General features: G+C 36.5%; 1 protein-coding gene across 1 annotated transcript; it reads right to left on the bottom strand.

Annotated features, from left to right (window-relative positions):
* Positions 1-1,607: 1,607 nt before the first annotated feature.
* Positions 1,608-22,985, bottom strand: LOC126366536 (tetraspanin-2A). The gene is made up of 5 exons (XM_050009683.1): positions 22,773-22,985; positions 6,953-7,150; positions 5,205-5,381; positions 3,045-3,230; positions 1,608-1,893 (listed from the first exon to the last, which is right to left on the bottom strand). Exons 1-5 carry the CDS (start codon positions 22,878-22,880, stop codon positions 1,813-1,815), a joined length of 750 nt encoding a protein of 249 aa, XP_049865640.1. The 5' UTR covers positions 22,881-22,985; the 3' UTR covers positions 1,608-1,812.
* Positions 22,986-23,586: the final 601 nt, after the last annotated feature.

Raw genomic sequence — 23,586 nt, 5'->3', positions numbered from 1 at the left:
ACTGTTTTCTATGTTATTTGTCTTCTAAACATAGTTAAATTATAAATGCCTCGATATAGATCAGAGGTTTTCTGAAGATAATTTTCTTCGACGCGTAGAACACGTATTTAGGTAGTTAAAATATAAATACCTCGATATAGATCAGAGGTGTTTTTTGAAGATAATTTTCTTCAACGCGGAGACAACACGTAGTTTAAAATACCATGAAGATAGCTCGAAGGTATTGCTGAAGATTACTTCAACGCGAAGTCAACACGCAGACAAATACTCAACCCTGAAGATAGCTCAAAGGTTGTGAAGATAATTTCTTCATCCCGACGAAATGCAGGCTTTGTTTTATGTGATCTCAACGATAGACATCACATTGTACTTCGAAGGATCTATAATATTAATTTTTCATCTTGATGTTTCATGCTCGAAGGACCTTTTTTTATACGCTCGAAGGACCAATTTTTATGTGGCGTTCTTAGATGTGATGGTTGAGTGGTGTGCTGGTAATTAAACGACCACATAAAGGAATATTTTAAAGTTTATTGTTTTCTTTTACTTATTCACACATTTTACACACAACACATTACACATAAATGCTACAACCCACAAGGCATCTATACATAAAGAAAAGCATTATACTCATTCTCATTCTCATTCTTTTAAGCATTTTTTTTTTCTTTTTTTTATTTTTTTTTTTAAATTAAGTATTATTATTTTATAAATCACCATATATTTTTAGTATTGTTTTAGATAATTTTTTAACACAAGAAAATATTGATTATGCATCCATTTTTGATGCCAAGAAGGAAGTCTCCCTTTTGTCTATGATAATAACTTTTTTATAGTAACAAAAACCATAGACATTTTTATATTTTGTTCGTGGTCCGAACACTTGCTATAGGTCGTACCTAAATAAAAATATAAAGTTCATTCATTTAACGATCTACTCTATAGCATTTAGTGCTGCTGTAGTTTGCGAAATGACAACTTTCCTTTTATCTGCTGCTCATACCTGAATATTACAGCTAAGAATTCTTCAGGTTTTTCATTCGTCAAACGCTAGGTTTTTGTTATCAGCATAATGGTTGGAAGCGTCGCTCGCTGCTTTGTTGTATGTTTGTCAACGTTTTGAAGCCCGACAGCTTTCTTCGATAACGTGAAAAGAGATAGAGTTGCCATGGTAACTCTCAATGCTGAATACAGATTGTGCAAATCGACAAGAAACGACGACACCGAACGGGTATTGAAAAAATGCTTTTCTTTATGTATAGATGCCTTGTGGGTTGTAGCATTTATGTGTAATGTGTTGTGTAGTAGTATATCTATTGATGGTATATAATAGTAACTAGAAAACAATAAAAAAAAAACAAATGTTTTTATTATCAGAAATAATACAAAAAGAAAGAAGACATAATGTTTGAGGTAGAGTACAATATAATTTGATATCTTATGAATAAAATACCACAAAACAAAAAGACATAGGATGCAATAAAAATATGGATGATTTAGTTTATTAAGTATATATCTTTAAAACTCCCAGTTACTTATATGGAAATCGGCTATTTTTATTATTATTTTTAATAGATCAATAATAAATAAATAAAACACAGAAAACATAGATATCAAATATTATAATTAGCAAACTTATTCTAGAAACTAAGCCTTACTTGGAAAACGGTGGATGGCTATAACACAAAACATATGGCATCAATAAACGATTCCCGTTACTATTTTTAGAATTATAACGTTTTTAAATTACTAAATATATCGGAAATTACACACTTTTAATGCCTATATTAATTTATTTAAGAATAAAGAAGGTTAGTTTTTGTATACCGTCGCTTCTTCTTCTTCTTTCTTCACTGCCTGAATGAGGACCATCGACATAACAGCATTTATAACCTGTAGATACAAAAAAATATACTGCACAATTTGGAAACGTAGGAAGAGAAGGAGATCTATGCCCAATACTGGGAATATAATTTAAAGCTGTCTATTTATATGCAGAGGCTTCCGTAAATCCGGGCATAGCACAAATAAACTGAAGACCCTCTTTGATGCATTAAATTATTAGATTCCTGCTAATGAGGTCTTTTTACTTTTTCAAAGGAAATTCCTTCAATAAAATAACTTATTTACTTATAACTTTTTTCTACTGAGACCTTATTTGCATTTGAAAATAAATGCAAGAGCTTGGAGCAGAACAAAATTCAATTTTCTAGAAGGAATCTAATTTAATACAAATCGAAATCTATTTCTGAAGTTCTTGGAATTCGAAAAAAACACCTGATAAATGTTTTGTTTATATTTTATACTCAAATTCAAATTCGAAAATATCTTTATTCAGTAGGTAACATAATTACACATTGAGTCGTGATTTTTTACATAATGAACGTCTCATCCGTCTAAAACTACTGCAGCTTCTCACAAGCTGTACAGCTGGGAAAAAGAAGCTGCAAGGAAAACCTCGACACAGGGCCCTAGATGATCTTTAAAAAAACAAAATATTGTTGTACAATTTAGTAATTTGGCTGCCTAATATCAGTACCCAGACAGTTAATCCTTAATAACCTTTTTACAAAGTTTCTGTTTAATTACTGTCTTAAAACTTTTCAAATGTCGTACTGTTACTAATGTGTACTGTTGTTGTTGTACTGTTGTGTATGTGTGTGTGTGTGTAACTTAATGTTTTCAAACTCGTATTATTTGACGTTTACTAATCAAACCTTATTTCTACCACAGTTTTGCGTTTGAGCACAATCTGACCTCACCGTGGTAAATAGCGATGTGGCCAAAAGTGCCACTTATCACATCCCATTTCCTCTAACCTTAAAACCATCGGGGTATTCAGAGGTACAACCAGCTCAAAATGAACTAAGTACTCACACCTCACCGAGTTTTCTGTTAGTCCAGTGTAGTAGGTGAGCTGTATCGCCGTCTATAATGGTCGAGCCAACTGTGTTAGTGAAAACTGGACTGAAGATAAATTAATAAGTCATTGGCCTTATGCTGTTCGCGTTCACTGCTTGCAGGAAATGGATTTTTTGACTCACAGCGATCATGCAGGAAGCCAAGACAATGCCAGCTAGCCAGCCAGTCTTGCCTTCGAGGTACCAGGTCATCTCATCCACACAGCCGTGGAAGTAGGCGTTGCCAGTTACAGAGTCCCGACATTCAGCTGGAAGTGGTTTGTTCAGGTTGATGAAGTCCATCGGACCATCAGCGCCACAGCAACCGATCTGGAAGGAATAGATGATAGTCATTCAAAATATACAGTGTCAAGTTAAGTGTGACGAAGTCAGGTAAGTTCCTGATTATTTGTACATTGTATTTAAATATTATGAGAGTGATATAATAAAATAAAATCTGATTTAAATTCATTAAATTATTTACTAAAATTTGATTTATTAAACATCGGTGTTCCGAAGACGTGTTTGTGTAATGAAATATGTTCTTTTACTATTATTTGTTTTAATAGCATTTTCAAATAATGAAAAAGATCCCGAGACAAGGACATCGTAAATATTACTTTGATTAGCTACATCGTAATCTCAAATGGTCAGCAACAAACATATAATACAGTAAACATTTTATTTTCCGCTTAAAACTAAACTGTCAAACGCTATCCACTAGATTCCAGTATGCGCAAAAAGTGCCTGACTAAAAGGTAACGCGAAATCTAACGAAGCAAACAAGCCAGTTTGCTGTGTGGGTAGTTGACGTGCTCTACGATTTTGGATGCGCCTGCCTTTGGGACACATACGCTCAGGTTTGTAACTATTGGCATGAAAATAATCGTCAAGCTAAATCCCAACTGGAGTAGTTAAAGGTACATCCATCGCAAGATGAACTAAATACCCATATAGACCAACGTGACGGGTGGTGAGAGCCGTATTACCGTCTTAATGGTCGAGACTCGAGCCAATTGCGTTAGTGAAAACTGCACTTCAGATAAATTAATAACTCATAGGTGCAAGTCCGGTACCGGAGTTCTGCTGGTGTACCACAGGACCACATTGGCTATTTAGTGAGTAATCGTCAGAAAACATTTATTGCCCCTGGAACTGGATTTGTTGGTGAATTTTAGCATTGGCGTTATAATTCGAAAATAAGTTAGAAAAGTCTTTTGGCTTGGAAATTGAAAGTGCTGCTTTAGGCATAAGGCCGCCTGTTGTGTCCATAAACTATACAGGGTGTTAGTGACATCGTAACGAATACTAGAGAGGGGGGTGGTTTATATGTTACGATTTTAGTATTTTTTAAAGTTATTTTCAGTTCTGCACTTTTGCGACGGAAAATTCCACTTGTACACATATAGGAATCATGGTATGAATCATCCCTGTATTTATTATTATTTCGAACTCCGGGAAATAGATGATGCTCCGCTTCAATTCTTTACTTTAGTGCACCAAAATAAAAGAAAATAGTTACAAAAGAGACTTAACTAGGTACACCTTGGGTTGAGTAATCTGTAGTACTTACGAATATGCGCATACCGCCTGGGCAGGGGCTAAAAGATAAACCAAAACCTTGACAGCTAACGAAGCAAACACGCCAGTTTGCCGTGTGGATGCTTGACGCGCTCTACCATTTTGGATGCTACAGCCCCTGGGACGTAGCGGCGTTAATGAAATGACCCCGTATGCCACGACCCAATCTCTCTAAGCTCGGCTTCAACTCTCAATAGGAGTAAAATTGCTATTTTGCAATATACATAATGTATGTATACCTGTATAATATTTAGTCGGTTTCAGAACAACAGAGAAAAATCGGTTCAAATATTCCGTCAGAGGAAACTAAACAAACATCGAAAACATACATACATAAACTCACGCCTATTTCCCACCGGGGTAAGCAGAGACTATAGAATTCCATTTGCTTCGATCCTGACACACTTCGAAAACATCGAAAAGCCTTGCGATATAAAACTACGCTGTTTATTTGATATCTATATATATCTAAGTAATCACGTTTAAATAATGGGCGCCACCACAGTCGCTGCGCAATCAAGTTTACAGAAACAAAAATCTCACTGCCGATCTAAAAACTAAATTTTGTAATGTCCATTCCTACAGAACTGCAATGTTGACCCATTGGTCTCTATCGCAGAACCAATTTTCGCAGACATTGATGGGTAAAGTCAATATCAAAAGTATAATAAAAAATCACAATCAGAAGTTGCTATCCGTCAAATATATCGAAATAAAACTTACCCCCTCCTGAACCATTCTCAAGATGGCACGGCTATTGTCGTGTTGTGGATTGTTGATGAGTCTCACGATTACGTCACGGATCAGTGGCTGGATGCTCGAATCGTAGGTGGAGAAATCCAGGACCACACAAGCACCCACCAGGCCGAAGACAAAGATGCCTATTTGTGTTCCTATGTACTGTAAACAGAGACAGATAGTTCATTATTTTTTGTGAATATAAAATAATATGATTGCTGCTACGACATGAACGGATGTATGTCTTAACTACGTATCAAAATTTTAAGATTCACAAACAGCAGTTTGTTTTCTATCCTATTATAAATTAAAAATGTCCTTTTGTAAACATACTTAGTATTGACACAGAACAACTGTAGGTACCTCAAGATAGCATAATAATATGTAAGTAGGTAAGAATTATCTAATGTCGTTACATTTATTTTTCTCACTTTTTTAGTGTTTATTTGGTGAAACATTTTGAAAATAAGGATCAATTACGTTCCTTACCATCTAACACGAAACCTAATAACTGATGGTTTGTATTTTCCCAAAAATACCAGGAAAAACAAGAGTAGCAATTAATTGAAGTCATTTCCCGGAGAAGGCAACAATTTTTTGCGGCCACATTGTGAGAGTATTTTATTGCTGTAAATCACGCCCACATTCCACGTGACCGAAGATAATGAAGGAGCTGACTAAAAGATATTATTAAGGCAAATTAAGCGTAGATAAACTCCCTAGCCATTCCCCTCAGTTTGTAAGACTCACCTTATTTTAATTTCTAAGCCGAGGAAAGTTCGCGTTGTAAAGTCTATGGGGAGGTTTCTTAGCCGACAATTGTGGGTATTAAAATTTTGTTATTCTTCCGACTAAGACGATTATTGTTTAAAAATTCCGGCCTGAATCGGAAAAGCAGGGTGTACTACTTTTTGATTTTATTAAACAGGAGTTATACGTATATGCCTACTTAGTACATACCAGACTTAAATATTGTGTGTAAGTATATAAAAGAAAAACAATGAATGTATTTTAGCACGATTAAAGAATCAACCACATATTGTAATATTCTGCTACTACAGTTTTTAACTACTTACCGTGTTCTACTCATTTTAGGTTCAGCTTTTATCCACAATATCGTATCATGTACTTAGACAAACTCTTAACAATGAAAATTCTCCAACTTTCTGTAATCCGACGCTAGACTTTTAGATTGGGGACCTGCAATCTCTTTGCCCTACAGTTTATCCTTTTACCCCGAGATCCTCTAATCTAACTTGAAGACATTGCCAAGCATCGGGTTTTAAAAAAGCTATTTTCATTTGATTTTTTACTCTAAATGGAGAATTTCAACGTATCTCTAAAATTTGATCTTATTTTCTAAAGTGTAGATACTGTTTTATTCACCGTGAAACACGTGAAACCAGTTTTTTTCTAAATATAGGGTAGAAATGATACACTCATTGTCACGTCAACCCACAGGGATAAAAAAATTGTGCTTCCTTTTACAACAAATGTAGGTATTAAGTAAATAAATACGAACAAGGTTTTTTTAAAATTCAGCATCTAAGAAGGAGATAGAAATCTCACACTAACGAAAACTCAGGCAAGATCTGCGCTGGAACCCATAAAACTCTCCTTGAAACTCGAAAACACGTACAGAGATATATATTTTCGGATATTTTTATGATATACTATCTAGAGGTACATTAATAGGATCTCTTACTTAAAGAACAATAAAAAATCTTTCTTACCACAAAAAGCAAGAAGACGTTTTCCATCAAAGCAGCTCCACATCCGAGGAAGGCAGTGACCATCACGCCTAGGGCACCGATGAGGATGATGTAGATACCAATAAAGTACTTGCTCAACTCAAGCACCCTCATCCATTCGTTGAAGCCAGGCTCGATGCATATCCAGAGACAGAGCGCGAACACTGATATTCCGAAGAGCTGGAAAAGAAAATTAAGATTAAAAGCTATTTTATTTATTATTTTATTTTCTTCAGGGAGCTAACAGTTTCAATTACAAATAAATACAAAGGTAGAAGGCCAATTCCAAGCTTCCACATATAAAAACTATTACTATTTCGAAACTTAAAAGGTCACAGTTATTTAAAAATCCCTGGAAAGTATGAAGTAAAAGAAATTATCAAGCCAGAACAATTTCAATCTATAAACTTTATTAGACAACCTAAATCTCACATTTAAAGAAAACATATTAAACTACCCATCTATTAACTGTTTGTCTAAAGAAGCTTTATCTGAAAGACAAAGAAGATAGATAGTCCACAAAGCGACGAATAGATTAATTATGCTGCGTCTGCAAACCCTGAAGTTTCCAAGTCCCGTTACATTAGGTTTAACTTACAAGAACTAGGCGAATACTATAGCGTTATAACTTATTTGACTACTATGGTAGATTCTTCAATTTATGATATATTATAGTTATGAAGTTGGATTATAAAATTTAGCACAGAAGAGATTTTTTTCAGATATACGTGTTCGTAGTCACTGTGGTCTTGTGGTTCACCAGCTTGCTTCTTAAACAGAGAGCGCCATTTCAAACCCCGGTCCCGAACTTGCACCAATGCGTTATTAATTTATCTCAAGTGCAGTTTTCACCAATACATTTGGCTAGAACATTATAGATTGCGATATGGATCACCACCTATCACGTTGGTCTAACAGACAGCTTAATGAGGTATGGGTACTCAGTTCATCTTGCGATGGATGTACCTCTGACTACCACAATTGAGATATTATTATAGTCGTGATGTTATGAGTTTTTAGTGGAGTTCTAGACCATGTCTTAATTCAGATTAATAAACGTTAACTTTTTTACCACAGTCCGTGCAAGAAACTTGAGTGGTGCCTGGTAAAATATTTCCTACGACTGACTCAGCTCGAAAACAAAATACTCAACCTCATTAAACAGGAGAATAAAATGGACATTAATAAAAACGATAGCCATAAACAAGGACTCTTCTCATTAAGATCCGGGAGATCAAGCCAAATCAGTATGGAAATGAATTCTTATGGTAGCTTTATATTGCAATCTTGATTGTCAGCTTGATGAGTCATAAAGCAGAGGTGATTCTACCACACTTAATTAATCTTTGTTAAGGTTCCGTGAATATTTTTGTAAACCATTAAGTAGGTACTCAAAGTTTTTCAATATTTAATATATCTGACCATGTTACTAGATGCATTGTTGCATTAGGTATAATCTGTAATGATAGTTGTAACATTGAATAAATAAATAAAATAGAACACTAATAGCGTAACAATAATAAAACAGTACGTAAAGAAAAAATATAAAAATAGACATAAGGCCTTAACCAACATTAAGTATAACTAATTCTGGAAGCTGGCTTAATAAATACAATGTATAAAATAATGAACAAAAAATACCTCAAGATATAACTTATCATACAAAGTAAAGTTGTCATTTTACTGAACCTTCCAAACTACAAAAACTAGACACAGAACATACTACGAGTAGAATACAGATAGAAACATGAAATAGTGATGTCGAAGCTAAAAGTTTTATAATCTTATTAATGCTGCGAGTGTGCCGTGCCGTCAAGTTTTATGCAGAGTCGTCTAGCATCTCTGGATTCATAATGATAGCCTTGTTTTTGCTCCCGAACTACTGCAGAGTTACGTCACAAGCTAACATCATTGACACACAGGTTGGTCGGAATTAGGCGCGAAATGTTGAATAAATTCACACTAATATTATAAATGCGATAAAAGATCTAACTGTCTACCTGGTATACCTTTCGTATCTAAACCCTACGCATAATTGACGCACAGTTTGATCTAAACCTAGTGTTGGACTTAAACAACTCTCCAAGGACTTAAAGTACCTACCGTGATAACTGAAATTGACCCAATTTTAATCACGGACTGAAAACAAGTATTAAATAAAACAACAAAATTTTAAATTTGTTATTTTAAAAATAACTTTATCGAAATAAATCAAAAGATCCGTAAATGGTAGAATCACTTTGAAAATAGAATCGAAATAAATTGCAGCCATTTGCCATCATTCAAAAGAGCACAACTTCATCTTAAAAGTCATAAAACTGCTGTTTCGCTGCAATTCTTTAAGACGTTACGTTCAAAAGTTATCCAAGTTGCTCACATTGAAGACATCCTGTATATCTGACAAATTAGAACGCATCTATTTCGTGGGGAACTTTTATTTCTTATTCAAACTTTCACAATATTTAACCTTATGTCAGGCGTTCTCTGTAATAGACTTTTGTTTGTCTCCCTTGGGCCCTCCAGTTTGGTCGAGGACTTGGTAGCTATAAATTTTAATATTGTCAACATGCGATGGACTTTTGCACGACAATTTAGAAAGTGGTATATTCGTTTTTTTGTTGTTGTTTAAGGAAGGAAAAGTTTCTCCATAGTCAAGGCATAGAATAAGGAATAATACGAACGACAGAACGGCAACTCTCCGCTCCCCAGCAACGTCTGAGTTAGGTGTATCTTACCCACCCTCGAACATAGTTTAGACTTGAATCGTATGGTGTCAGACGTCACAGACACAGATGCGTGTGTTTGATAACATCAATGTGTGGTGTCTGTGTAAAACGAGGTTGATTGTATGAAGTGTCCGGGGTGTGGTCAAAGGTTATCTTCTTCTATCCTGTAAATTGTAAGGTTGACAACCGACCTTACCAACCGGTATCAGAACCAAAAGTTCTCGTAACCACAACGTAGTTTCTTATATCAAGTATATAGTGGCTTCGCTTACCATATGATTTAAACTTCAATTCGCTATCTAAACTGGGACAGCCTTATATTATAGTAACTTTAGTCACTGTCCCCGCCGGGCTTGATTCTAGTACTTCGATCATAACTCGAGTCTGGAGCATTCTCATATATGGCATCGAAATGCTTAAGACTTAATATCAGCTGATAAGTCATTAAACTGACACCAATTCACTTCAATAATATATAGCAAAAAAACTACTAAATATCTTAGTTCGTTCTAATAGCCAACCGCAACTAACATTCAGTTCAAACGAGCACATTTTACCCGTAACTTCAAATCGATTGGAAGTCACAGGCCATTTCAGCCGAACAAACTCACTGTATGATGAAAGAAATGAATTAAGGAAAGCATGCATCATTATACTTTGTCTGCGAAAACCTTTGTTGAGACAACAACTCTGTTCGCAATCCATTACGGGAGCGCCAAATGATGCGTGAAGTTGACTTGTACGTTTGTGACAGGAAGCTGGAACCTACTTTGTAGGAACCCACGGAAATTTTCCACTAGTTTTACACCCCTTTTATGTTAGTAAGATTCACAAAGAGAACAAAGAAGTCTATATTGAAAAACAACAACTCTTCAACATACGTAGACGATCTATTTGATAATATTTTGTCTAAAAGGATATCTATCACGGCCTCAAGGTTACAATACATGTTTTAACGAATTTAGAACCAATAAATAGATACAGTAAATAACGAACCAAACATGAGATTTTTAATTTATCGAATTACTAATGTACTTCATAGTATGCAAATAAAGAATATTGAATATTGAATACTTGTAATAGGTAGATGACGGAATATTTTTTTGAATAATTTTCTAGAAACTGCACCAACCCGCAGTGGTGTTCCACTGCTGGGAATAATCCGCCACGCTGCTGCAGCAGCTATTGTAGGTACAGACCCAGCAGTGGGATTTTCAATTAATGTCCTAGAAAACCTAATCGAATTCAAAATCGTGTCCACGAATTAAGCATCAGTTTCACGTGGAACTAAAATTGTCCACATTTTCTTCAACAGATTAGGCCTCTATTCCTTTCCCCATGCAGAATTTGTACGGTTTGATGGAAAAAATCATATAATGCTCATGGTCCCGTGACCACAGCATTAATGCTCGACTTGATCCCCGTCACGCCACCGATGATAAATGAGCCCATCTGTGAACGAAGTTGACTAACTAGAGAACCTAAGGAAAATGGTTTATTGGGTTTCAGGATACTTTTTTTGGCAGCATAAATCAGTAATATTACCTAGTAATTCAATATAATCAACAAGGGAATTTTCACACGACAAGTTTGTAGCGGTGGTAGGCATTAGCTCATTATTATTTTTATTTATTTATTGAATACAGGCAACTAAGGCCCATACAATATATATCATCATCATCAGCCCGTTAACTTCCCCACTGCTGGGGCACGGGCCTTCCCTATGGATGGATAGGGAGATCGGGCCTTAAACCATCACGCGGGCCCAGTGCGAATTGATGGTTATTAACGACTGCTAATGCAGCCGGGACCAACGGCTTAACGTGCCTTCCGAAGCACGGAGGAGCTCGAGATGAAAACTTTTTTTTTGTGGTCACCCATCCTATGACCGGCCTTTGCGAAAGTTGCTTTACTTCAACAATCGCAGACCGAGCGCGTTAACCGCTGGGCCACCGAGCTCCTCTACAATATATATACCTTAAAATATTAAACTATTTAGGGAATATAAGGGGATTAGATACAAGTCAACCTTAAAACCTCTTCACTGCCAATGGCGTGGTATCTTGTGAGAATCGCCTAAAAATAAAAAACCTGAACGCCTAATTTGTTGAAAACGTAATACGAATAGCTCGCATATTCTCTCATCCTAATAATTTGTTTACTGAAAGCCACAAACTGTAACAAAACATCTCACTACCGCGTTTGTAGACGATGATAAATATAATGCCAGAGCCAGCCGCTGTCGCCTATAAATACACCTAGTAGCATATGGGTCTATTATATTTGGTACACATGAAAGAGTAACAAAGCAATCAATAACCGTACTCAACTACATGTAAACAGTAGCTAAACTCGTTAATACCGCCATAAAGTGTGTGTCGCGACCATTTATGCACCAAAAAGTGAAGAAGAAAAAATTGAGCGTCAACTTCTCTTGTCTTTGTGAGTCCTAGAAGCTTATAGCACAATGAATAATAATCTACAACAGATCTACGCAAAGGAATTTTTGTGTAATATACAGGGTGTTAGTGACATCGTAACGAAAACTTTGAGGGATGATTCAGGCCATGATTCTGAGTTGATGTCAAGTGGAATTTTTCATCGCAAAATCCATGTCATTCTATACTTTTGTGATGGAAAATTCCACTTGATATTAACTCGGAATAAGGCTATCTTTTAAGTTTATGTATGTTATGTATCATACGTCACTTCAACGCATCATTATGAGAGATATAGTTAGAGGCGGGCAGGAGAAGATCGGTCATTGTGGCGATCTTTGAAGATCTATGTCCAGCAGTTGACGATTTTCAGGCTGATGAAGATGATGTATGATGAACATAGTGTTGGTGCTAAGTCTAAATACCTCGCAGAGTAGAAATATGTTCGCAAGATATGACCCCCTTTTGAAAGATTTCTCGGTAGTAGCCTCTTCACAAAACTGATACGACTTTATGCCCAAACATTTGTATTGTATTTAAAATGTACGTCGCGGCACCTAATAAGTATATGTTATATAATGCCAAATGATAATAAAGATACAAGTAAAGTATAGACCTACGCATTCCGTTGTCTGTTCCTTTGTCTGTAGGACGAATTATACAAAAACATAAGATGAAATAATTTCCCCAGAAACGCGATTCCAACTGGATTTGATGAATTTCGCAAGTCTCATTAATTAAAGTTTAGCACTTTGTTTGACAGTTGGGCAGGTGGTGAATGGTGTTATTGTTACAATACTCATTTATTACAACTTTCATTTTGAGTATCGCTATATTTATATTGCCATAAACATGAAAGACTTCGCTGTTATCTACAATATCGGATTACTTTAGACGGCCAGATTCAATACAAAACACGCCCACAAGTATTGCTCTGAAGTCCTAAAATAGATACGATGAACCCTATACTATGATTGAAAAAGTAGTATTAATTTTAAAGTAGTATTTATGTGATATTTTAAATACCTAATAATGTTATTGCCCTCTGCTGTCGCTTGTATATGTTACGATATGAATTCTTGTTTATGATGATATTGTGCGTATAAATAAATTAAGTTACGCAAATTAAAATGTTACTTGGTCTGTATTGATAGAGCAGTTAAACATGGTTAAGTAAATACGCACAAGTACCTACTTACTCATTGACGTCCGTCATAAGCGTAGATAGCGCTTTAATGCACTCGTAAAGCAACTTTGTGTATCTTGATTTTAACATCAAAAGTTGATATGTATTCGCATCGCAGTCGTGTCCCCATGTTTACTACGTTTTGCTTCTCTCCCACAGTCAGAAGACGGACTTTTTTGCGATGTTAAAAATTTATGACGCCGTAAAAACTCGCACCGCGCTCGTTTGCCAGCGTCGCGACGCCATACACGCATATCTTGCTACTATGTATACACTACTTAAAATTATGCTAACTTACATCAATTCGCGATCCATCGTTATGTAATTTAACCTTAAATATCTTGTAACAACGTCTCATAACGGACCAACCGTCCTCGAAACCCGAATTTTTCTCCTTCGTTTAACAACAGACCCGTCTTTTCAAGTCACAAAAAGAAACTATTATTTTGGACGTCGCGTCTCGGTTTTTCTCTCCGTCAACCCACCGCCTTGTATCTCCTTAGAGACACCTGCAAAGCTGGAATAATAAAGAGTTTTACAACGTTTCAAAATGGGACTTTTTCTCGCAATTCAACCGCAACGTGCACTTAAGGGATTTGAATATCTTATATGGTAAGGTTTTATCTATTCGCTACTCCCGAATGAACAGATTCGTCTTCTGTATTTTAAGTTCTAATACAATTCCCCCATCAGCAATTGTATTTTGACGTGTCGAGTTAAGGTATCGAACGGCTTGCCGTCGCAAGAAGCGAATTCCGAACGTCAGACCTAAGGCGGAAATAAAATTTTGATCGTGACTCACGAGGGATATTTCAATTTCATAAAAATTCCAATCATATGGGGAGAAGTGACTTCTTTACTGGCCCGCCCTGCGACTTAGTCGACGTTTACGGGAAGATTGCGGAAAATAAATTTCGTAAATGGAATGAGACGTCGTCGTCGGCGAATAAACTGAAATTCGAGAGCACAGCTCTTGTTTCATTGACCTGGTTTCTTTGATGTGAATGTGGAATGTGTGCTATCAACACGTAAATAAGCAAAGAAAAGTGACTTCCGCGATTTAATTGCCATTTTACGTTCAATTTCATTCTAAAAAATATTGCTCTAAGAGAAAATTAAAGTTTCATGAAGCGTATAATTGATGAAAGTGCAGTGATGGAAACTTTAGAACTTTTTTACGCCCAAGAAAGTTAACAGTATAAAAGAAGATTTCATTTTGTCGTGAAACGGGGACGTTTTCGTTTCTCTTTTTAAATACTTTCTCTATAAAAGTGTGATAAGTATGGAATAGGTACCTAATGGTTTTGCATTCAGCCGTGGGCGGTCCCATAGTCCCCTAGCGCTGTCAGCAGTCACTCTCGTATAAAATATTACATTTTCACTTTTCTTTTCTTTTTTACGTTAAATTTGGCCTTACAGTACTTTAAATGTCATGATCCATTTAAACATCAAGAGAGACGCGCTTTTTTGGACATCTCTTTACGGTTGTTGTCAAGTATCAAAAATCAAACGCTTTTCATTATAGTTCCAAAATAGGCATAAATTGAAAACAGAACAGCAATTCATAAAAAAATATATTTACAGCCATCCGAAATCAAGGAGTAAGAAAGAAATGGCAATAGAAACACGTGACATCACGTGTTCCCAGTGCCTATACAAACTACAATCAGCTGTATACAAAATGACATTTTGCTAGAACGGGACGGAGCATTCCCCCACCATTGACTGTAACTACGTTATCTCCGGAATAAGGAGAGACCGAGAGATATTGAAAAACGGGTTTCATTTTAATCTTTACCATGTTTATGTGATTAGATTGATGAAAAGAAAAAAAACGATCAACTATCCTTACTGACATTCGGTTTTACGAATAATGTGATATTTCATATATTAATCTTATATTTTAAAGTAATGTAGCCCCTTTTCGAAGACTTTTACGACACAAAACCTCAAAGTCGCTCTGGCCTAATTCCCCATTTTTAAAATTACCACACACGGTGCTTTTCAAGTGAAGCGAAACATATTTTTAAGCACAAAATATAATAAGTTTCACCACCATGATAGTAGGTTGGAAGTCAACGCGAACTTAAATTGTTTTGAACTAGTTTGATTGAATCCTAACTCGGTATTGACTTAAGGCGATGTACCTACGTACTGATAAAAGAATATAGAATTATATTTATTTATTTATTATCGTTAAAAAGATTTAAAGTATGTGATTCTGACAAAAAAGTGGTGCGTCAAAAAGTTGTCATTAGGTACCTGTCTACGGTCAGTGCCAGTGCAGTGTTTTAATATAAGTTTTTTTTTTTAATTTGGTTTAATGTAGATTTGCCTTAATGGAGATTAACTACTTGGCAGGAACCCAATATAAGTAATATCATGCCCTAACAATGGTCTAATATGCCTGTATACTTATGTTAGTTCAGTGACTGACAACGACAAAAAACTCAACTCCATAACTCTAAATCCAAAACAACTCAATTGGGTAGTTTCCTAGATCAAAGATAAATTATATAATTCTGATTACTTACTAAATAAAGACAGATCTAAAGGTGACAAAAAACGTTTTCTTTTTTTCTATTTAACTTATGTATGAATTTTAATAAAGAAAAAAGTAAGTGCGACATTTTGTCACGTTTTTCTATGACGTCAGAGGTTGCTTTTTCGTACAAATTCCATAGTAATTTCGTGTTTTGACTTTTAGTAAAAAGTAACAGATTTGACTAGTTAGAAACTACCCTATTCAAGCCAAATCAACTAAACTCTGTGTCTGATAAAGTTATTGAGTATAGACGAATGACAGTATATATGTATACTTAGTCTTCTTCTTATCGTGTGGGTTGTGAGGGTGGAAAACCAACCTCATTAACCCTAGTGTCAAGTTTATTACTATGCCGCCAAAGGCCTCTGACATGGCTCATGTAACGACTACATACTTACATCGGTAAGTAGTAACCGGGACCAACGGCATAACGTGCCTTCCGAAGCACGGATCATCTTACTTTAGGACCATCAGGTAATCAGCCTGTAATGTCCTGACCAAACTAGGGATCACAAAGTGATTTTTGTGATATGTCCCCACCGGGATTCGAACCCGGAGCCTCCGCATCGTGGACACAACGCTCAACCACTGGACTACGGAGGCCGTTATAGTTAGTGAAGTGATCGTAGTTGTAGTAATAATAGTGGTGTTACTGAGCGCAAACCGCCCATCTTGATGCAGGAAGCTGGAAGGGTTATGAAGCTAATAAAAGTCAGTTAAGTAAAATTAGTGCTGAAGTAAAAGCGGCTATTCAAAGCTAAGTTACGAGTTATTTTCACAATAAATTCTCTGTAACTTACACAAATTAATGGACATATTAAAATTAGATTTCTATTTTACTTAAAATTTCTAGTTACTCAAAATTATTAGAAAAGCTTTTAAGTCCGAAGGCTAATACTTAATAATAAGTTAAAAATAATAGGTCCTTAATGAATAATCAATTGTTAGAAACAAGTAATAGACACTTTGTAGCTATTGTGTGAGTCCTTTTATAGGGGTACCTACCTACTTAAATACGGAAATGTTTACATTAATAATAAATACTAATAAATAAAATAAAACTACGAATTTCGTTTTATGGCCGAGTACATCGTTATAATACGAGTATGTATGTATGACATAATAGATTAAGAGCAAAAACAAATAAGATGGACCGGCTACGGAACCACGTATTGCGACTCAAGGCCAAGGGTGCTCTGTTTCTTTCTCGATATCGACCCGCCGGCGTGGTCGACGATTTTCCTCTTTTAGCGCTTATCGCTATCGACCCACTAGAGTCGATTAAATATTTCAGATATAATCCTCTCAGACAACGCCCAACTGGGCACCCTCAGGCCTGTTGCTTTATTTTTTTACCTGATGAGAGCCCTCAGCGCTCCCCATTTGCCCGGCCAAGAAGTTAACGTCATTATGAGGCAAATCTACAATTGCGCGTCTCATCCGTCTTAATCCCGTCAGTATTATTTCAAGAAGTTTCAGTATTCCCCTTAAGCAGAGCTCGGTCGCCATACATTATTAATATTTCATACATCTTAATTCACCTAACGTAGTACAAGCTAACAACTCTTAAACTGATTATAACCCACTTCTTGTTTAAGTTTTAATTAGTTGATCTTCACTCAATTCACTTTGTTGAAAAATGTTCGCCTTGGGAGTAACTTTTAACTATTTAAAAAAAGGAATGCAACTTCTGTTTGTTTAATAATACTGAGAGAAAAAAAGAAACTTTTTTAATAGAATTTGTAAAAAGAGAATATTAAATTTTAGGCCAAAATGTGGGAGATAGGTACTAGAGCTATGGTGGTAAATGATATGGTGGTGATATGGTAAAATAATATGGTGGCAATAATGTCAAATTTTTGCATATCACCACAATACCAATTTCTACAAATGAAATGCCTATTCACTCTAGCCTTGAAGAACCAGTTTGAAATGATAAGGTAATAAAAAATAGAACAACAAGTAAATAATCTAAGTAGACTTCCAATTTTGAAATTTAAAAATAAGTAAAATTAAATTATTAATTGAATTTGTCAATGAGAAAGGGCAGTGATTATCTTAGACTTATTCATAAAAGTTAGCTCTGGCTAGCTCACAGAATAGTTCCAAATTCCAATAGTCACAGAATAATCCGTGATGGAGTGCTCGGTGCTCACTCAAGGTCCTAAAACAATGCTAAAATCACACCAGTCATACAAGTTTCCCTCAATCCGTCAACGGAACCCAAACCATTTGTCTTGGCGCAAATCCAAAAGTCAATTATCGAAACCGAGTTCAGCGATAACTTTAGCAATTATTTCTCATCCGCGTACCTTAACGAGCGTTCAGGTTTCGTTCAGAAGGTTGGAACGAGGTTTGAACGACACTCGACACGTTCAAATATTGTGTTTTTGGCGTCGACTCCGCACTCCAATTTGTGCAGTCTGACGATTAACGGAGTGTTTGTTCTCAGTTTGCATAATGTTGAATTTGAGTGTGACTATGTTTGGGGAACCAGCCGGGGAACGTGGAAGACGGTTTGTGATGGACTACATTTTGTATTTAATAAGCCTTTTCCCCCATTTCAGACTCGTTCTTTGGTCGCTAAATACCTAATAGTGAAATATGAGTACGTAATGAATTCTGAAATTCAATTTCCATTTACCCGATTTTGTATACTACTATTACAGGTAAAGTCAATAGTTCTATTTTCATATATATAACCCTTCTTTTTACTTCCCCACAGTCGGTACAAAAATAAGCAAATTACAACTTAAAATAAATAACACACTGTCAAGTAAAGTACTTATAAGTAGTTTAATTATTCCTAAGTACTTTACTTCTTCCTAGAACAGTAGAGTTTATAATTGTCAAAAACAAAATTAAGATCCAGCTAAGAAATAAACTGATTTAAAACTTGCCGTCATGCCAGACAAAAGCAATTACTCCCAACCCTAATGCGAACTAAGTAAATTATCCTCAAATTTCCACATAGCAAAGTGTTCGTACGGCTGCGCGGGATTCAGAGAAGCAATTCGTATAATTCAAGTAATGAAGTTAGCTAATAACCGCTGTATCGTCCGGCTTGTCGGTTAGCCTTCGATCACGCACCCACTAGACGCCGTTAGCAAGTTACGCAACTATTTGAAGAGGAATCGCTTTACGTGGGTAAAACGCAATCTCGTGCGCTTGTAGTCATACGGATTCAATACAGGTAAAGGCATCTGTGGTCCAGTGGTTGAGCGTTGGACTCACAATCCGGAGACCTCGGGTTCGAATTCCGATGAGGACATACCACAAAAATCACTTTGTGATCCCTAGTTTGGTTAGGACATTACAGGCTGATCACTTGATTGTCCGAAAGTAAGGTGATCCGTGCTTCGGAAGGCACGTTAAGCTGTTCGTCCCGGTTACTATTTATTGATGTAAGTGAGTAATAGTTACATGAGCCATATCAGGAGCATTTAGCGGCTCAATCATAACCCTGACACCAAGGTTGATGAGGCTGGTATTCTACCTCACAACCCACACGATAAGAAGAAGAATTTAGGTAACAGGTATATGATCATCTAGAAAAAAATACAGGTTATAGAAAGCCTGAAAAGATATAGAAATCCTTTATGTTGACAATCTATATCCTAATTATAGCATTACCCACAAAATAAAGCGTTGACATTTTTACCATAACAATACTAATGCCATACAAATGTCAAAATCGACTATGAATTTAATTTTAGATAATATTGTAATATTTAAGTACATGTCTATGTAATGTTGCACGCCCGATTGGGTTAAATTGTACCTAAGAACTGTATTTTTTATTTTTATAATGTAACTATTGACATCTTTTTTTGTACCGTACAATTGCAATAAATCTCATTTGATTTCTTTTTTAAAAGCAAACATACGTACGTTAAAAAGCTAGTCGAAATTCCGTAGTTTTGCCTCTGAGGTTTGGCCCAATTTTGATGATGTCAACAGACGTCAAACCAGTGGTCACTACGATTTTCATACAAAATAGACTCGACACTTCATCTCTCGGCGCTGTGCAGTACAGAGTAAGTTTTCTAGAGCTTTTATCTTAGAAATCATTCAGAATTCAGTAAACTTTCGTGGGTATCCTATGTTGAAATAGTTGTATTTAGTAGCGTGCACAGAAAAAACAATTGCGCGTTTCGCTTGTTTAAATGATTGATTATATACCCGCTACCAAGTTTAAATATATTATTTATTTTGCAATCCGTAGTTCTGAGATGTTATTATCGTTCACTAAAAATAAGAACCAACATTCTTTATGAGTTAATTACCAACATAAGTACTTTTTGCAATTGCCTCAATTCTTCTTTATTAGGCCACCTGAAGAACTTGAATGAGAGAACAATAAGTCTGCAAGGTATATAATGCACCTTGCAACGCATGACGGGTTGCGCAGTGATTAGTAATTAGGCTGTTTTATGAACACGCCTATGCATTTATTTTACGAACATAGCTCGGAGAATTGCAAAGCTGAAGTGGCAGTGGGCAGGACACATAGCGAGGAGAACCGATGGCCGCTGGGGCGGAAGGGTTCTGGAATGGCGACCACGTGTCGGACGACGCTCAGTGGGTAGGCCCGCTACAAGGTGGACCGACGATCTGGTAAAGGTCGCGGGAAGCCGTTGGATGCGGGTAGCGCGGGACCGATCGTCGTGGAGATCCTTGGGGGAGGCCTATGCCCAGCAGTGGGCGTCGTACGGCTGATGATGATGATGATGATGAACACGCCACTTAAGAGTTGCACCGCGAATCTTACCCAGAATGGGTAGGATATTGTCGTATCTAGATGCTACTTGATCGAAGGGATCAACTGAGGATTTACTGTGGCGCCGCCTGCCGCTAATGCCTGTTCGGTGCTGCCGACAACTTGCTTTGCTTCAGCATATATAATATGTATAGTTAACCACCACATTGTATAATCTAGAATCCAAGTGCAAACAGCCAGCTGGTACAAGCTTTAAGATTACACACAGTACCTACTTACGTAATGACTTTACTTAATGCACTTGTCTCGCCTTAAAGTTACTTATGCACGTTCATAAAAATCTATAACGGCCTCCGCGGTCCAGTGGTATGAGCGTTGAGCTCACGATCCGGAGATCCCGGGTTCAAATCCCGGTGGGGACACATCACGACTATCACATTACTGGTCACCTGACTGTGCGAAAGAAAGATGATGCGTGCTTCGAAAGGCACGTTAAGCCGTTAGCCCCGGTTACTACTTACTGATGTAAGTTAGTAGTGGTTACATGAGCCATGTCAGGGGCCTTTGGCGGCTCAATAGTAACCCTGACACCAGGGTTGATGGGGTTGGTAATCCACCTCACAACCCACACGATAGAAGAAGATAAAAAAAATCTATAATATATAATCGGGACTGTATTTTGTAATTCGTCGCCTTATAAAGGAAACCCGTTAAATTTATTTTAATCGCCTTTATTATAATCATATTCGAACACTAATTCGAACACTAGTGTCAATCCAGCGGGCCTAGCACCGTAAGCACGCGACCCTTTCTCGCCGCGACAGAGATCGTCTGTCTCTTTCTGTGCAGTACTGTAAGAGAGTGACGGGTGACGTATGTCGAGGCGAGAAAGAGTCGCGCGCTTACGGTGCTAAGCCCGCAGGTAAAAGATAGTGGCGTCAAAATAGTGGCGTCAAAGTGTACTTGATACTTACCTTGATTAAAAAAAATTAATAATATCGAGGTTTTGTTGTAGAAAATCTCTTCAAAATGATATTTATGAAAAAAAAACACATTTGAAATAAGCAGCACTATAGGTGTTAAATGTACTGGCAGATCCGTGTATAACAGTCGACTTATATCAAGGTATGTAGAAATATATAAAATACTTGAAGCTTATTGTCGCAAATTATAGAATCGGACATTTCAGTAATCTGGCGTTTCTAGACTCGTCTAACATTTCTAGAATCTGACATTAGTCGACAAATTCCCGAAATTGTGTATCCACCAATCAAATAAATTCAAATAAGAAAGCGTCATCTTCAGTATTAGTCAGTATCATCAACAAGTAGCAATTATTACCGGAAGTACACCGCCTTCTAGCTGATGAATGAACAAATTCCTATCATTTATTTTCATAAATGATTCACCAATGACGCCGTAGGTATACTCGGAAAACAGGACAACCTTATCAAACTGATAACGTTCTTTATGTGAGCCCTTCGTTTCAGGTTATTTTGATACGCAACATGCATTTTATACAGATTGTAAATTAATCGTAATATAACACATTTTTATTCTACTTTTTTTATAGAATATAGAGGTAGGTTCGCATTTGACCACAGTATAACCTAATGATAATTGTAGCATTTGTTTGAAGCACACTAACCAATTAAAAGTCCAAATCAAAAGAATAAAAAGGCAGGGAGTCGCCCATAGACAGTTTCTGTTGATTTTCAAGACGAAAAATATGATGATTCACAAAGTCGCAATGGTATGAGTCACTATTTTGTTACTTAAAGCAAATATATTGTTTTCCATTGTTCTAATACAGTTTGCTAGAGTTTTAATTTAAAGTCTTTTTTTTGACGTGACTTATTGTAGATTTGCCGCAGATGGCATTAACTACTTGGCCGGACAAATAGGGAAAATTTAAAGTCCATTCGACACCTATTTTCAAAATAATTCATAAACTATCCAAACAGAATTTTGCACAATCATTTAACGAGCACTGAAACTAAACCGAATTCGAACAACAATTAATTTAGCAGCACAAAATGGCGGTCGTGTCTAACAATAACGTTTCACATCGACAAGCTCGAACCTTTTAACTTTCTTTGAGAAGAGGACACTGCAATGAAAACACAGGGGAATTGAAACAAACTGGAGTAAATGAAAGGTCCGGCGGTTTCAACTCAAGGTACTCACCCAGAGCACAACGTTGAAACAGAATAAAGTGTACTTGATACAATAGATCTGCGACTCCAGTTTGCCGACTGCGGGACCTTGCCCCTCCCCTCTGCCTGCTCCAGCCATTGCACTTGTTCACACTTCACAATATTTTATATTTTTTATTTTTTCGGCAGTCCATTCACGGTCTGGATCAAATTGTAACTGGCTGGTTATCGGCACAGATAACGCATAGCTAGGTTATCGCTGTTTGCCATGATAAAACGTACGAAAAGATAAAATGTTGGTTGTACCTATGAATTGCCACACCTGTATATTGTTGAGCTTGCATAGTGTCATCGTGTAGTACTTGCTTTTGTTTTAGTTTATGGTAGCTAGTCAAACAATGACTCAATGATCTTCTAAATACCCAATAAACAGACGAAATTACTGTATTTACTTACTAATTAAATGGCTGTTTTGTCAAAGAATATATTATTATGTTTCGAGGTCAGATGTGCATAGTATTTGAATAATTTTGGCCAAGTGCTCTCTAAATCTTAACGTGACAGTTTTATTTTGCACACAATCGTAAAAGAAAGATATTTTATTATCCTCCCCGCAATATTTCCCTATTTTTGTAAGGGTGTCGTCCTCGATTATACATCAGGTCCATGGATGTGGGTTTCAGCCGATACATGTACGAAATCCGATAAACGGATTCAAACTATATAGGATACGTTCGGCCGATACAAACATAAATAAGGAAGACGTACGACGTTTTACAAAATCCCCACGCACGAAGAGCTGACCGTAAATCCAACACTCGCAATGGCATAAATTTTAGCATTCG

The sequence above is a fragment of the Pectinophora gossypiella genome, chromosome 4 (genome assembly GCF_024362695.1).
Source record: "Pectinophora gossypiella chromosome 4, ilPecGoss1.1, whole genome shotgun sequence".
Lineage (NCBI taxonomy): Eukaryota > Metazoa > Arthropoda > Insecta > Lepidoptera > Gelechiidae > Pectinophora > Pectinophora gossypiella.
The sequence above is the reverse complement of the archived record's forward strand: the minus strand, read 5'-3'. Positions and strand labels throughout refer to the sequence as shown.

Coding starts and splice junctions, on each gene's coding strand:
- LOC126366536 (XM_050009683.1), bottom strand. CDS start 22,880: ATGGCTGGAGCAGGCAGAGGGGAGGGGCAAGGTCCCGCAGTCGGCAAA. Junction 5,382..6,952: donor ACGTCTTCTTGCTTTTTGTG/GTAAGAAAGATT, acceptor CTCTGTTTACAG/TACATAGGAACACAAATAGG. Junction 3,231..5,204: donor TGAGAATGGTTCAGGAGGGG/GTAAGTTTTATT, acceptor TATTCCTTCCAG/ATCGGTTGCTGTGGCGCTGA.